The sequence below is a fragment of the Hyperoodon ampullatus genome (assembly GCF_949752795.1).
Source record: "Hyperoodon ampullatus genome assembly, chromosome: 15".
Taxonomy (NCBI): domain Eukaryota; kingdom Metazoa; phylum Chordata; class Mammalia; order Artiodactyla; family Ziphiidae; genus Hyperoodon; species Hyperoodon ampullatus.
In genome coordinates this window covers 37,024,363-37,041,735 of record NC_136928.1, presented here as the reverse complement: position 1 = coordinate 37,041,735, position 17,373 = coordinate 37,024,363, and the positions used below count along the sequence as shown (strand labels likewise).

Sequence of the window (17,373 nt, the reverse complement as noted above, 5' to 3'; positions counted from 1 at the left end):
GATGATTTGCGATGTTGCGCATCTTTTCACAAGAAGAATGTCGTCTATTCAGGTCTTCCGCCCATTTTTTAATTGGGTTCCTTTTTTTTGGTACTATAATTTTGTATATTAACCCCATATTGGTCATATTATATCATTTGCAAATATTTTCTTCCATTCAATAGATCGTCTTTTCATTTTGTCAATGGTTTCCTTTGCTGTGCAAAAAAGCTTTTAAGTTTAATTAGGTCCCATTTGTTTATTTTTGCTTTTGTTTCCTTGTGACTGCTTTTCTTTGATTTAGATGTTGGAGTTGGTTGTTGAATATTGATTGATACTAGGTGGTAGTTAGAAATTTAAATATACACTGGCTAAATACCAGAGAATCTTAAAAGTTTTGGACCTGTGATTGCCTACCAAATCAGGACTGCCTGTCCAGTTAGTACAGTGCCTTAGTTTTACAGTATTTTCTCCTGCATAACATAGCCAATGACTCTTAGGGAGCGTGAACATTTTCATAACAATCATTTAGTTCAGTTATGTGCTAGTTGCAGTGCTAAACCCTTTACACGTTTCATTTCATTTAATACTCTCAACAATCCTATGAAGTAGGTGTCTGTCTTTTTTGGTAGGAGGTAAGGGAACGAAGCACAGGGAGAACTGAAGCCCAAGGTAAACTTGTAAATAAATGGAAGAAGTATTCCAATAGAGCAACGACTTCAGAGGTCATGAGCTAAACTGCTGGGCTTTTTTTACTTCTATATTTTAATATGAAAAGAATGCAGGTGAGGTTCTTTCGATATTCATTCACAAATAGTTACTTAGCATCCATAAAATGATGGATGCCTGGGATAAGTTCAAGGACAATTGTTCATAGTACTTAATCCTGTGATCCTTAGGAGCTTTTACACTCAGTCAGGTTACTGGCCGTAGAAGATGAAGCTTCTTAGGTGCTCTGCGATCCATAAGTCTAGTGCTGATTTCTCTTTAAAGGAGCAGATTACTTCTATGAAGCCCACAAACATGCTATGATTATTTGTTAAAACAACTGGTGTAGTATGATGGAAACAAGTGTGATGATGATGGAAATAGCATTAATTTGGGGGCTCAAAGTTCTGGCTTGAGTTCCACTTCTGCTACTTATTAGCTATGTAATCTTGGGCGAGTCATTTAAGTTCTCTGGGTCTCATTTTCCTCACCTATAAAATAGGAGGGTTGAATTAGATGGCTTCTAAAGGCTTATTAAACTACTAGTTTTATCAGTGTGAGGAGTAGACGTGTCAGAAAGGACAAAGCAGAATTTGGAATATGCCATTATTGGCTTTTGGGGGCAGTCTCCATAGGTATGACAATTGCTTTAATTATCTGAGAGGTTTCAAGTTATAAATACATATTTTTCTTTTTCTGTGACAACTGATATTGGAATTATTTTTCTTCCTAGGATTAAGCAATAATAAATGCTGAACATTTGATTGCTTAAAAGTATTGATGTACACTAATTCTCCATTAGAATGGGATTTCAATAAGTATTAAAACATACAACTTTTGTAGGATACTTTATAGATACAAAGCACTGTTGCTAGTGAAGGATAGACATGTTGGAAAAATTCCTATTGTATCAGATCCAAGCAGAGTTAAGACAGATGTGGGAATGTTGGCAATAACAGTAGCCTTATAGAAGTTCTCTAATGATTTGTAAAATAATTTTTATAAAACAATAATATTTGGCCAACCATCCAATTGAGGGTTCTCCTCTCTAGGATGGATGTTGAACCATGTGCTAAGCCCTCAATAATAAGACCGAGCCAGGGACCATTTTGGATTGGAAAAGGAGGCAGGAATGTGTTTAACTTTTCTCTCTTAGGTTTTCACTCCATCTTAAAGACAATTTTTTAATTGTTATTTTTATTATCCATATTTCTTCCCTTCCGAATCAGTTTATGTTGTTGAGACCACCATTAAGCTCTGTTTTCCTAAACCATATTGTTTGCATCATTCTTTTTTAAAGTTTGGCTTGCAATATGTTAACATGAAGCAGGGGCCTGTTTTCCTTAAATACATTTTGATTTTTCTAATTTTCTCTGAAAGGTTTCTAGTTCACATTTTTATCACTTTCTAACCCTCCCAATTATAAGATTACTATCTGAAAATGGGAGAAGGAAAAGCCCAAGGGGGGTGCTGGAAAACTTAGAAGTTTTGTGATCTATTATAAGTAAACAAGTAACCAGATATTCTATCTAAAAACAGAAATGAACTAGTATTTAATTATGGTAGTACTATCCAGAGCCATAGAAGTTGCAAATTTGTGGACAAAATAGATGACTGTTATTTTGGAGGTCTAGGGTGTGGAGGGACACAACACAAAAAGAGAGGCAGCAGACACTAGATACCTCTGATGGAACATGAAACAAGCTGAACCTGAGTCTAATCAAGTTCCTAGATCTAACTACAAATTTACAGATTTGTAGGACATACAAGGATACAAGAATATATTTTTAAAAAATGATACCAGGAGGGTATAATCAATAAAATCTAAATCATGGGAAACTCAGTAGGACAAATGACCTACAAACGAATTGCAAGAAAATGAAAACAAAAAACAATGAAGTTGGAAGGGGAACCTATAGGTAATTGCATTTGGCTGGCTAATCAACTACTTAAATATTCAGACAAACAGTTAAAAAATATGAAGTTTGTAAGACAATCAGAAATTTGAATACTGATTGATATTCAATGATTGATTATTAAGAAAGTATTTTTTAAATGTAGAATATGGAAAAATGTATTATGGTTTTTTTAAAGAGCCTTTATCTTTTAAGAGAAGCATACTGAAATATTTACAGATAAACTGCTATGATATCTGGGATTTTCCAAATAAAAGAGAAGGGTGAAGTGGATGGGAGTAGAAAGGAAACAAGATAGGCAGTGTGTTGGTATTCATTGAAGATGGTGATGGGGACATGGGAGCTCATTATACTATTGTTTATACTTTTTATGTGTTTGAAATTTTCCATGAGAAAATGTTTTTAAAAAATGTTTGGCTATTCAAAAAGAAAACAAGACTAGATTTCTCCATGTATTTTCCATCTTTCTATATTCAATCCCATTTAAATCTTTGAGTCTGAATTTGAATTAAAATACTTTAAAATGCAGAATGAGAGTTTTGTTCTGTGGCAGTTTCATTCCAAATGCTTGCTGTGATAGTTATCTTGATTAACACAGCTCATTAAAGGATAAAATAACACACAAGATACACAGAGAGGTAGCAGATAAATGAGCCCCCGTATGCTCTGAACCATCACCTACTCTGTCACCTAAACCAGAAACCTGGGAGTCATTCCTTTCCCTCTTCCCTCATCCAAACTCTGCTAATTTTACCTCCTTTACCTTTTACCTCTCATATTCTCCATTCTGAGTGCAGCTCCCTTAGATCAGACCCACATCATCATCAATTTGATTACTGTGATAGTCTAGCTTTTGGCCTCCCTTGCTCCTTCAGTTCATTGCCACATCACTACCACAAAGGAATCTTAAAAGCTCAAATCTGATCTTGTTATTACTCTTCTGCTTAAAACCTTTCAGTCACTCTTCAAGGACCAGATATAAAAATCAGCATTACATGTAAACTTTCCATCTCTATGACTGAGGCCCTGTCTATCTTTCCAGGTTTATTATCCTAGGATCCTGGTTCCACTTTGCTACTGTAGGGGAGGAAGCTATATCTTTTTCTTTCTACCCTTCTAGGTGCTTGGCTGAGGCTCTGTAACAAAAGATAGATAACAAGAGAAAAGCATACAGATTTATTTAATGTAAGTTTTATGTGGCAGGAGAGCCTTGATAAGGAAATTAAGACTTGAAGAAGTGGTTAAAACTGAGTGTTGCTGTGATTTGATGAAGAGTGGAAAGTTGTGGGAAAATGTGATGGGACAAAAGGATATGCGCTAAGGGTAGTCAACTGGGAAAACTTAGTAAAGCCTGTTCTTCCCTCTGTCTTTGGAGATAAGAGTGCTCTGGGTATAGGGAGGGTACCTCTCACATGAGGGTCTTATGACCTGTTTCAGGGGAGAAGGGGGAAGTCAGAGAATCCTTCTTGCACCTGTCGTTTCTCAAGTTCCTTCAAATATTCAATATGCCAAGGTGCCATATTTTGGGGTAGTGTGTCCTGAATCCTACCATTACACTATGGGGTTCCTAGTGTACCTCAATACACCACTGTGTTTTGTGCTTGCATATATAGGGACATGCTATTTCACCTGCAACATACCTGGCTATTCACATTAAGCCTTTCTTTGACTGATTCAAACTGAGTTAATAATTATTTTCTTTCTTTCTCCACCAATTCTGATAGCTACTTCTAGGTACTAAGTAGTAACAACCCTTAGTTCATTGCATTTTAATAATTTATTGATACAGAGGAGGCAAAAATAATTTTCCCTCCCACTTTTGTGTTCTGGCTGGGACCCCTGTATCAAAAGACAGATTAATGAGAAAAACAGAGGTTTATTAACGTGTATACCTCATGTATACATGTGACATACCCAGGGAAAAATGAGTAACTCAAAGGAGTGGCTTAGAACTCCTGTTTATATACCATCTTCAGCCAAAGACAAAGGAAAGGACCATGTCCAGGAGCTCATTTATGGAGAGATGACAGGGAAAAGCATGGTAAACAAGAGTAAGTTATCGCAGATTTAAGTCGGTGCATTCTCCATTGATAAGGGTCTAAAGTTGTCTTCTGGGATTGGTTTTTGTACTTTCTGGTGGACAGGGAAGGAGGGACACCTTTGAAAATGTATGTCCTGCTTTTAGGTGAATCGGAGAAGGGCTGTGAGCTTTCCTTGTATCTGCTTATTCTCAGTTGCCTTCAGCTCAAAAGAATCCTTATGCCAAAGTGGTATATTTCGGGGTGGCATATTCTGCTACCCTTCATTTACATATTATTTTCCTTTACCAGAATGTAAGATTTTAGAGCAGAGTGTCTTATTCATTCTGTATCCCCTGGAGCCTAGCAGAATGATTGGCACAAAGCTCTCAACCAATATCTATTGAGTGGAGAGTGAATGGAGATTAAAGTAGAACTGGAAAAGGCAGAGGAGAGACAGGGAGCAAGGGGAGTTTATTGCAAAACTTAGGGGCCACTGTCTTTCCACATTACTTCAGTTCACATTTTAAATTTTAACATTTTGCAGAGCTGGAAAATCTTATAAAAACATGTATTGCTGGCCTGAGACCAAACAGCCTGTAAGCCATAATAGGAGCAGTTTAATAGGGGAAACGACTAGTTGCTTGATGAGACTTAGAATGGGAACCTATCTGACCACAATGAAAAGGAAACCTGTTTAGCAGAAGGGCGGCTAGTTAGATGCTTATAATTTCCTTTGAGCCAGGGCTCAAGGTATTTTCCTTGCTGTTGTCTCACAGCAATTAGGCAATTCTTTTAATAGGCCTGCGTCCAGGTTTATCATCTGCGAAACAGGTTGTGTTTTGAAATTTAATAAAATAAAGCTTGTGCTTTGATCCTTTTGTTTGAAACGCATTCTAAAAATGCGGCTGTTACCAGCCTTGAACAGTCACATTGGCAATAGCAGCCCCTGGTGGCACAGGGATGATTTTCTTTTATTGGTCACCTTGGTGTTTTGGAACTTGTAGGCTCAGGCAGGCCCTGTGTTAAAAAACAAAATTCAACTGAGTAAATTTTAAAGATTTTACTGGCTTTATTCAGTGATTCATGAATCAGGCAACATCCAATCTAGCAAGTAGAAAGTAGCTCCAAGGAGCTGTACAAAATGAAAGACTTTTATAGACAGAAGGGAGTGGGAACATGGAAGTTACACTAGACAAAAAAGAAGGTTGGTTATTACAAGGTCACCTTCGTTTAGCGGATGGCAGGGATCTATCAGTTTACCTAACTAGTGTTGATTAGGAGATTCTGAGTTGGTAATTAAGTCTCAGTTTGGTGATGTGGAGCTTAGCATTAAGTGACTCCATTTTGGGCCTCCTTTCTTATTTTTAACAAGTGATATGTCCAGGTATAACATACATTGGAATAAAAGTTGAATAATGATAGTGATATGCAGAATTTCCCCCTGCTTCTAATAAAAGAGCAATCTATTTATTGTAAGGATTAATTAGAACTGGGAGTACTAAGAGAGAGTTCTTAGAACCAGTGGAAAACTAGCAGGCTTCCAGAAACTTCAGAGGGGTAAATTAACCCCTAGATACTGTAGACTACATTTGGTGTGTATTTGCATTTTGGGGAGAAAATATCTGAGGTTTCTATAAGATTCTGAAAGCATCTAATTTTATCAAAATGGTTATGAAACACTATGTAAGGTGTGTGGCTTTTCTCAGTAATGTAGAACACATGTTCTTTAAAGCTTTTCATTAAAAGAATTCTGATTTTAGGACACACGTCTTTTTTTAAAACTGAAATATAGTTGATTTACAGTATTGTGTTAGTTTCAGGTATATAACAAAGTGATTCAGATATATATATATATTTTTTTCCAGATTATTTTCCATTATAGGTTATTATGAGATATTGAATATGGTTCCCTGTGCTATACAGTAAATCCTTGTTGCTTATCTATTTTATGTATAGTAGTTTGTACCTGTTAATCCCATATTCCTAATTTATCTCTCCCTTCCTTTCCTCTTTGGTAACCATAAGTTTGTTTTCTATGTCTGTGGAACCAGGATCCTAGGATAATAAACCTGGAAAGATAGACAGGGCCTCAGTCATAGAGATGGAAAGTTTACATGTAATGCTGATTTTTATATCTGGTCCTTGAAGAGTGACTGAAAGGTTTTAAGCAGATACATGTTTTGTATGTAAGTTCATTTGTATATATATATATATTTTAGATTCACATATAAACAATACCATATGATATTTGTCTTTCTCTGTCTGGCTTACTTTACTTAGTATGATATTCTCTAGGTCCATCCGTGTTGCTGTAAATGGCAATATTTCATTTTTTATGGCTGAGTAATATTCCATTATTCCAGTAATATTCCAATATGTGTGTCTGTATACATATATATTTGTATATATATGTACGTATATATACCACATCTTCTTAAACCAATTGTCTGTTGATGGGCAGTTTATTTATTTATTTTTATTGGCTGCGCCGTGCGGCTTATGGGATCTCACTCAGTTCCCCCACCAGGGATTGAACCCGGGCCATGTCAGTGAAAGCCCGGAATCCTAACCACTAGGCCACCAGGCAACTCCTGATGGGCACTTTATCTTTTCATTAAATAACTTTTTATTACAACAATATTATATGTACACTGTAGGCATTTAGAAAAATCAGGTAAGCAGAAAGAAGCAAATAAAAGCCATCTGCTCAGAGATATACTTCATAACCATGTTGGTAAATAACTTTCCAGACTTTTTTTAGGCGGGTTGATAGATTCAACTATATAAACCTAAGGAACATATTGCAATGTAAGTGACAAACATTAGTATTACTAATGTGTAAAGAGCTGTTAGAAATCACTGAAGTGACAAACCTCTGTAGAAGGTGGACAAGGAAATGGGAAGAAATACAAGCAGTCAATAACTATATATAAAAAAGTCCTCACGTAAAGGTGGTTGTTTAAAACAAGACAGCAGGCCCCAAATGGAGTCACTTATGCTAAACCAGTCCCACATCACCAAACTGAGAATTACAGTTTCACCTTTCCCAGAAATGGAATCTTAAACCAGCCAATCAGGAACCGCCTAATCAGCACTAGTTAGGTAATCTGCCTGATAGATCCCTGACGTCCCCTAAAGGAAGGTGACCTTGTAATAACCAACCTGCTTTTTTGTTTTGAGGTACAACTTGCTTATTCTCACTCCCTTCTGCCTATAAAAGTCTTTCATTTTGTACAGCTCCTTGGACCACCTTTCTAGCTGAGATTGAATGCTTCCCTATTCATGAATTGTTGAATAAAGCCAATAAAACCTTTACAATTTACAAAGTTGAATTTTGTTTTTTTAACAGTTCAAAAGGTACAAACTTCCATTTTTAAAATAAATAAGTCCTGGGGAATGTAATGTACAGCATGTTAATTATAGTTAATAATAGTGTATTGTCTTTTTTTTTTTTGGCCAAGATGTGTGGCTTGTGGGATCTTAGTTCCCCAAGGCCCTCGCAGTGAAAGCGAGGAGTCCTAACCGCTGGACTGCCAGGGAATTCCTGAAAGTTGCTAAGAGAGTTAATCTTAAAAGCTGTCACCACATGGAAAAAAAAATGTAGCTGTGTGGTGATGGATGTTAACTAGACTTATTGTAGCGATCATTTTGCAATATATACAAATATGGAATCATTATGCTGTACACTTGAAACTAACATAATGTTATATTGTCAATTATATAAATTTTAAAAATCACTCTCAAAATTTAAGAAATACATATTAAAACAATAAGATAGTATTTCTCATGTATCAAATAGCAAAGATTCTAAAGAATAATACCAGTCAGTGTTAGTAAGGTTTCATGGAAATAAATGGGTACAGCCTTTCTGGTGGGTAATTTGGAAGTCATGTACTTAATAATGCTTTCTATCCACTCACCACCCTTATATTACTTTTTCCCTTACATGGACCATTCTCTGTAACACCTGCAGGCACACTTAACAGGATGTATAGTTTATCTCTAGGTTTGTTTTTCTTGGCATTCTGAAAGCATCTCTGAATTTGCTTTTTAGAAAATTAATTCCTTTAGGGAAAGAAATATCATATCTTTTCTAGTATAAAGAATACTTCCTGACTTCAGGCAAATGCTGGATAAATATTAGTTAAAGTAGTCTAGATCAGTGATTCTCAGCAGCGTGGCACTACTTCGAAAGGGGTATTTCAGTTTTCACAATAATGGAGGGGGAGGAATGGCCAGGGCTGGACAGGCACCAAGGATACAAGACATCTTGCCATGCAGGGGACATTCGTATAGGTGAAAAACCTACCTGTTTATTATTGTCTGAGCCTGAAATGTAACATTTATACATTGAAATGCATATATTATAACTTTCTTTCCTTTTATTTTTATCCTAAATTACAGTTAGATCATTATATTGATTTTTAAACTGAGATATAATTCACATACTGTGAAGTTCATTTTCTTTTAAAGTGTACAATTCAGTGGATTTAGTATATTCACAAAGTTATACAATCATAGCCACTATCTAATTCTAGAACACTTTCATCATCCCTAAAAGAAACCCATTAACAGTCATTCTCCATTCCCCACTCCTCTAGTTGCTGGCAACCATTAATCTACTTTCTGTGTCTATAGATTTGACTGTTCTGCACATTTCATATCAATGGGATCATACAATGTCTGGCCCTTTATGTTAGTCTTCTTTCACTTAGCATGTTTTTAAGGCTCATCCATGTTGCAGCATGTATCAGTAACTCATTCCTTTTTATTGGTGAATAACATATTGATTTTTGGAAATTATATGGGTAAGAAGTTATATTATCTATGCACTTTATTTCAGGATAGTAAAGAAAGTGTTAACAAAATATTTGTTATAGACAGCAACATTGGATCAGAGCCACTAATCTAGCTGGAAAGACAAGACACATTTACGTAAAAAGGCAATTAACAACCCAAGAAAACATATTACCAGGGAATAGTTAAATTTTTGGTGGGCAAAGGTGCACAGGTAAGGATTAGGCAGAGGTCAGATTTGAGTGATAGATCCTATTCAGTTAATGGATTGGCAAAGCTTGCAGTGAGATACAGCCATCCGAAAGTTAAACTGCCACCCGCATAGGATGCTACTCCATCTAAAGTAATATCCGTTGAGCAATTTTTTCTTCGACAAGCCCCTGGAGTGATGAAGGAAATCAGCGGAAGCAAAGTGAGCGGTATGGAACTTAATGGATTGATAGCTCCGCGGTGGCAAACCTAAGGGTTGGGTTTTGCAGAGCTGGGAGGGGCCAACACCGACCCCTGCTGGAACTCCGCCGCCACTTTCCTCTCGCGCCTTTGTCCAGCTGTTTAGGCCCATATCGGCTGCCGTGGCGGGGCAACGCTCAGCTGTTGGGGGGCGGGGCCTCCGCCAACTATGGCGGGCGAGCTTGAGGGCTCTAAGCCGCTGAGCGGGCTGCTGAGCGGCCTGGCTCAGGACGCTTTCCATGGGCACCGGGGCATCACGGAGGAGCTGCTGCGGAGTCAGCTCTATCCGGAGGTGCCACCTGAGGAGTTCCGCCCCTTTATGGCGAAGATGAAGGGGATTCTTAAGGTACCGCTACTCCCTGCAGCCTCCGCCGCGGAGCCTAACTCTTCCCCGCCACCCTCCGACTCGTCCCCCCAGAAGCTGAAAGGCTTCCCTCCTCAGACCTCCGCCCCAGGGGCTCCACATTACGCTCCTTCAGATCCCCTGCACTCGTTCTGTCCCTTTTCTCACTTTCTTAGGGCTCCCCGCAGCAGTGCTGACCGACACCCACCGGAGAAAACTTGGGTTTTGTCTCCAGACACTTCTCTCTTGTGTAGGTTACGATTTCGAGTTGCCTCGGCGGATCTGTGCGCTCCATACTTTTTAAAATTAAGAGCGATCAAGCTATCAGCTTTCCTAGGCCGTGGAAGTGTTCAAGAATGTTCAAGTGATCATGTGTATGCCGGCATAAGGGGTGGGTTAGCCGGAGTGAACCCCAGTCAAGCAGTCCACCGTATGGTTAAGAGAGTACGTTCACCAGCTTGAAGTCAAAGCGTAGCTCAGCCTGTCCAATAGAAATGTAATGAGAGCCAAACATGTAATTTTTACAATTTCTAGTAGCCACATTAAAAAAGTAAAAAGAAAAAAGTGAAATTAATTTTAACATTTTGTTTAACCTAGTATATCCAAAGTATTATCTCTTCACGTGTAATCTATACAAAATAATAATGAAATGTTTTATATTATTTCTTTCACTAAGTCTTTGAAATCTGGTGAGTATTTTACACTTAAAGCACATGTCAGTTTGGACTAGTCACATTCCAAGTGCTCAACAGTCACTTGTGGCTAATGGCTACCATATTGGACAACACTGGTTTAGACTAAGAACTAGTGATAGGACTGAATCTAGTAATTAAGTGTACTCTAGAGATAACTTGTAAAAATTATTTTTGTGGGCCTCCTATGTGTTAGGAACTCTGTTAGACATGTTATATTTTATTTAATTTGTTTCTTGCAAAAACCTTATGTGGTGTACACCCATTTTAAAGATTAGGAAACAGGCTCAAGGAGTCTAAGCATTTAGCCTAAGCATTACACTTTGATTAAAATCAGTGTTGAAATTTCATCTGTTATCCTTTTGCAGTTACTGTGTTTCAGAACTGCTTATGATACCTTAAAAAGGCAGTTATGTTTTTTTTTTAAAGATTTTGTTGTTATGGACCATTTTTAAAGTCTTTATTGAATTTGTTACAATATATATATATTTTTACATCTTTATTGGAGTATAATTGCTTTACAATGCTGTGTTAGTTTCTGCTGTATAACAAAGTGAATCAGCTATATGTATACATATATCCCCATATCCCCTCCCTCTTGAACCTCCCTCCCGCCTTCCCTATTCCACCCCTCTAGGTGGTCACAAAGCACCGAGCTGATCTCCCTGTGCTATGCGGCTGCTTCCCACTAGCTATTTTACATTTGGTAGTGTATATATGTCCATGCCACTCTCTCACTTTGTCCCAGCTTCCCCTTCCCCCCAGCTCCCCACCCCCGAGTCCTCAAGTCCATTCTCTACGTCTGCATCTTTATTCCTGTCCTGCCCCTAGGTTCATCAGAACCATTTTCTGTGCCACATCTACTTTATCCATTCATCCGTCAGTGGACACTTAGGTTGCTTCCATGTCCTGGCTGTTGTAAATAGTGCTGCAGTGAACATTGTAGTACATGTCTCTTTTTGAATTATGGTTATGAATTTGTTATAATATTGCTTCTGTTTTATGTTTTGGTTTTTTGTCCACAAGGCATGTGGGATCTTAGCTCCCTAATCAGGGATTGAACCCTCACCCCCTGCATTAGAAGGTGAAGTCTTAACCACTGGACCGCCAGGGAAGTCCCCTATGTTTCTTTTTTAAAACTTCTTTTGCTTAGAGGATTTGAATCTGAAAAAAAAAAACAACAAAGCAATTATTTCACAGAAAGTAAATGGATTGTCTCATAGAAATGTAAGGAGTAATATCTCATATGTGATTCTAGACATTCTAAGTAATTTTAGTTGATATCATAAATCACTAGTGAATACCTTGTATTTCTATCAAATATTACCCTTTGAGTGGTCAGAAAAGGTTTCCTAGAGAATTTGACATCTTACCTGAGTTTCTGAAGTGTTTGCTAGGTCTACAGGGGATGAGGATAAGGGACTGCAGGCCAAAAAGTGAGAACAGCACTTGTGTAGGCAGTGTCTTAGGATTTCTAAATATTGGGGGCTACTTCTCTCTAGGTGGCCCGTATTTTGATTCTTTTGTTTTGTTATGAGATAAAAATTGCAGTATACTGCGAGAAAAGATTGTCTAGAAACTCTCTCTCTTATTTTCTTTACAATACATTGCTAAGTAATATCTAGGTCTTGCTCTCACTATTCTCAGTCCTCTGCCCAAGGCTAGAATACTTAAGTTTTCTGAGTGGTCTTTGAGTAGCATGGTTCTTTTGGTATTGGGAGAAGAATAGAAGATTTGCCTGTGCCTGGCAGCACAGACTCTGCACAGCTGCTGGTCTGAGGTACCAAGGGAAATAGCCTTTGATTGTTTGACTTAGGGCTGAAACTATGGGCTCAAGATAACATCTAGTTCCAATCTTCATTTACCTTATAAGCAACACTGAGGGATAAAACATCTCTCTAATTCTTATGGAAACATAAAAAGCAAACATGATTTTCAAACAAAAAGGCTTTGAGCAGAGATGGAATGTCTAGCTGCAATAAAAGAGAATATACACAAATAAACATGATGCAAAGATGCTGTAGCATTTGGAAATAGAGGTCTGAGTGGACTACTGTGGACAGAAAAGAGATATTAGTTCCTTCTGGCAGATGGAGATGCCATATTTGTTGGGTTTTTTCCCCCCAATAATTAATTATTTATTTAAGGCTGCGTTGGGTCTTTGTTGCTGCATGCAGGCTTTCTCTTTGTCTGTGGAGTCTCAACAATCTTGAATTCAACATGCAGGCTAGAATAAAAGCAGTGAGGAAAAATACTAAAGAAAAAAATGTAGGAGTCTAAGCAGAGGGAAAAAAACTGAGGATAAAAATGAAGTAGTACCTCAATTGTCATTTGGTGGCCATACCTTTCAATCATCTATAGAACATCAAGTTCTATAAAGAGAGTGAAAATGAAAAGGGACAACAGGGGTAGGAGGAAAGGGAAGGAGGGATGTGTAACTCCCGGCAGGGAATGGGCAGTGCGTACCCATTAATAATCTTATTGCCAGCTGCCTGCATTCATTTATTCATAGCCTGTGTTTCAAGTTCAGGTGCTTCCTGAGCTGTAGCTTTTCCCTCTAATCTTCGCATTCCTTGCCCAGGTGTAGTGGGTGAACTGGAGTGAACTGGAGCTTTTCTACCCTACTTGGCTGGGACATTGACCCTCTGTAGCTTTGCCTGTTGATCACAAAAGGACAAACCCTTCATCTGCTTGTAGATACGTGAAGCTGACTGTTCACTTGCTTTAGTTTTATTTTTTGGTATCTCCTGTGAAGCAGTGAAATCAGTGAATTGAGAGTGGTGTGTTTAGTTAGGGAAATGACATCCTATATAAATACTCTGCCTTTTTTAACCAAAAATATTTATTTATTTATTTATTTATTTTGGCTGTGTCAGGTTTTAGTTGGGGCACGCGTGATCTTTAGTTGCGGGATCACAGCATGTGAGATCTTTAGCTGCGGCATGAAGGATCTTTAGTTGTGGTATGTGGTATCTTTTTAGTTGTGGCATGCATGTGGGATCTAATTCCCCAACCAGGGATTGAACCCAGGCCCGTTGCATTGGGAGCTGGGAGTCTTACCCACTGGTCCACCAGGGAAGTCCTACTCTGCCGTTTTTATCTAATTTTTTTTTTGCTCACATTTGTAGTTTCAACTTCTCATAGATATGTGTTTGCATACTCTCTACTTCTTGCTCCTGCTGTTAACCTCGTGGGTATGCTCCTTAATTCTAGTTTACTAGAATTCTAGAGAAGGATCTTTAACTATGAAGCTGGATCACAGTTTGTACACTTATGTCCTGTATTCACTACTGCCCTCTGTTGATGATGATATTATATTTCATCACTGAAATCTCATGTTAAACAAAGAAATTTTTAAAAAATATTTATTTATTTATTTAGGCTCCTCCAGGTCTTAGTTGTGGCATGCAGGCTCTTTAGTTGCAACATGCATGTGGGATCTAGTTCCCCGACCAGGGATTGAACCCGGGCCCCTGTATTGAGAGTGCAGACTCTTACCTACTGGACCACCAGGGGAGTCCCTAAACAAAAATTTTTGATGAAAATTCTATTGAATTTTTTGGGTCTATTGTTGATATAATTCTTTATTCAGTTCTGTCAATCAAATGTTAATTTTTCCATTTCTCTTTCCGTCTATAATTTTTTTTCCTTTTTTAAAAAATTTATTTATCTTACTTTTGGCTGCATTGGGTCCTCGTTGCTGGCACGCAGGCTTTCTCTAGTTGCAGTGAGCAGGTGCTACTCGTCGTTGCAGTGCGCGGGCTTCTTTTTGCGGTGGCTTCTCTTGTTGTGGAACACAGGCTCTAGGTGCACAGGCTTCAGTAGTTGTGGCTCGCAGGCTCTAGAGCATAGGCTCAGTAGTTGTGGCACACAGGCTTAGTTGCTTCGCAGCATGTGGGATCTTCCCAGACCAGGGATCGAACCCATGTCCCCTGCATTGGCAGGCGGATTCTTAACCACTGCGTCACCAGGGAAGCCCTCCTTTTTTTTGTTTAATTGAACTATAGTTGATTTACAATATATGTTTCAGGTATACAGCATAGCAATTCAATATTTTTATAGATTATACTACATTTAAAGTTAGTACAAAATAATGGCTGTATTTTCCTGTGCTGTACAATCTATCCTTGTTGCTTATTTATTTTATACTATTTTGTCTATAATTTAAATTTTTAAAATGTTTAGATCCTATTTTATTAATTAATTAATTATTTATTTATTTATTTAGGCTGTGCTGGGTCTTAATTGCAGCACGTGGGATCTTTGTTGTGGTGTGTGGGATCTTTAGTTGCAACATGCAAACTCTTAGTTGCAGCATGCATGTGGGATCTAGTTCCCTGACCAGGGATTGAACCCGGGCCCCCTGCATTGGGAGCGTGGAGTCTTACCCACTGGACCACCAGGGAAGTCCCTAGATCCTGTTTTAGAAGTCTACAAATACATGCGACAGCTTATGGATTGGCCTTCCTATTCCACTTCTACCTCCTGATCTATTCTCAGCACAGCTACCAGTGAACCTCTTTCCCCCTCCCCAACTTTATTGAGATATAATTGACAAATAAACCAATGATCTTTTTAAAACATACATCATACCTACTAACTCTCCTGCTTTCAACCATTCCATATTCATGGCTTCACCTCAAACTTCAAATAAGATCCAGTCCTTTTACCATACCCTTCAAGTCCTTGTGATCTCCCCCTTACCTATTTCTCTGATCTTTGTCTTATTCCAGCCACACTAATCTTGTCTTTATTTAAACCTGGTAGATGCTTTCTGAATTTCTTTAGGACCTTTGCAGGTAGTTGTCCATATGCCTGCAGTGCTCTTCCCCCAGATACTCACATGGATTGTTCATTTACTTCATTCATTCTCTACTTAAAAGTGATTTCCTATGAGGTCTTCCCTGATCTATACAAAGAGCCTCACCCTTCCTCTCCACTCTTTGTGCCCTGCTTTGCTTATCTTCATACTTAGCACTAACTGAAATTATGTACTTATTAGCTTGTTTATTTGTTGACTCCCCTATTAGAATGTAAGCATTAAGAAGGCAGGACTTTATTATTATTTTTTCCTTTTTTATCACTAACACCTAAAACTGTTTCTGGCATGTGATATGCACTTAGTAAAAATCTGTAGAAAATGTGAATGAATGGATAGTGCTTAAACGTGGAGATTGCCATTGAAAAGGTAAGCACAGAGAGAAAACCTACACTACTTCTGTATGGGGAGAGCTGGAAGGTATAATAATCTGGAAGGTATAATCAGGGGTCAGCAAACTATGGCCCCTGGGAGAATCTGGCCTGCAACCCGTTTTTTTTTTTTTTTTTGACAGTTTTGCTTTATTTATTTATTTATTTATTTATTTATGGCTGTGTTGGGTCTTCGTTTCTGTGCAAGGGCTTTCTCTAGTTGTGGCAAGCGGGGGCCACTCTTCATCGCGGTGCGCGGGCCTCTCACTGTCGCGGCCTGTCTTGTTGCGGAGCACAGGCTCCAGACGCGCAGGCTCAGTAGGCGTGGCTCACGGGCCCAGTTGCTCTGCGGCATGTGGGATCTTCCCGGACCAGGGCTCAAACCCGTGTCCCCTGCATTGGCAGGCGGACTCTCAACCACTGCGCCACCAGGGAAGCCCTGCAACCCGTTTTTATAAATACATTTTTATTGGAACATGGCCACATGCTCATTCATTTACATATTGCCTATGATAGCTTTCACCACTATAATAACAGAGTTGAGTGGTTGTGACAAAGATCTTGTGGCCTTCAAAGCCTAAGATATTTACTATCTGAACCTTTACACAAAAAGTTTGCCGACCCCTGTTTCAGAATGTTCTTAAATTCATAATGTTTGGTATTTGCAAACAATATTGTATATAAATTATAAGTTGGTTACTTGACTCAAATCTAAAATAGGAATATTTAGGAAATAGGGATTATTTGCTCTTATGTCCTCTTGAGGAATTTCACTAGTTTGTTCTTTATGCTCATGAGGTTTGTGGTAAATAAAAAGTAAGCTTTAATAATTATGTAGTACTCAGTGTGTGTTCTTGGTAAAACATGGTTATAATTTGAACTTGGAATTTTTCTTCATATTCAGAGGATGTAAAATTTTTGTTTATTAATATAATTTAAAATAATATAAAATTTAATGTAAACTTGAGAATCAAGTTTTTACTGTCAACATATGAAAACTGGTTTAAATTTATTTGAGAAAATAATATCAGTAACATATATTAAGATTTAAAGTAGTAAAAGACTAAGAAATATTTGTATTTTATTCATTTTATTTTATTTATTTATTTAATTTTATTTATTTATTTTATTTATTTATATTTGGCTGCATTGGGTCTTTGTTGCTGTGCGCGGGCTTTCTCTAGTTGTGGCGAGCGGGGGCTACTCTTCGTTGTCGTGCGTGGGCTTCTCATTGCGGTGGCTTCTCTTGTTATGGAGCACGGGCTCTAGGCGCGCGG

The 17,373-nt window shown here is 38.1% G+C and overlaps 1 protein-coding gene across 3 annotated transcripts in view; it reads left to right on the top strand.

Moving 5' to 3' along the window:
• Window positions 1–17,373, top strand: part of COMMD1 (copper metabolism domain containing 1) — a gene marked incomplete at its 5' end in the record, with an annotated part of 180,849 nt that overhangs the window by 1,872 nt on the left and 161,604 nt on the right. For 2 of the 3 annotated variants that reach the window (XM_079720434.1, XM_079720435.1), the window contains one exon: window positions 10,041–10,217. The exons of the other annotated variant lie outside the window; for it this stretch is intronic. In XM_079720434.1, coding sequence (XP_079576560.1) covers window positions 10,041–10,217 — 177 coding nt within the window. Of the gene's footprint in view, window positions 1–10,040; window positions 10,218–17,373 lie in introns of those variants that run through there. 3 annotated transcript variants of the gene reach the window in all.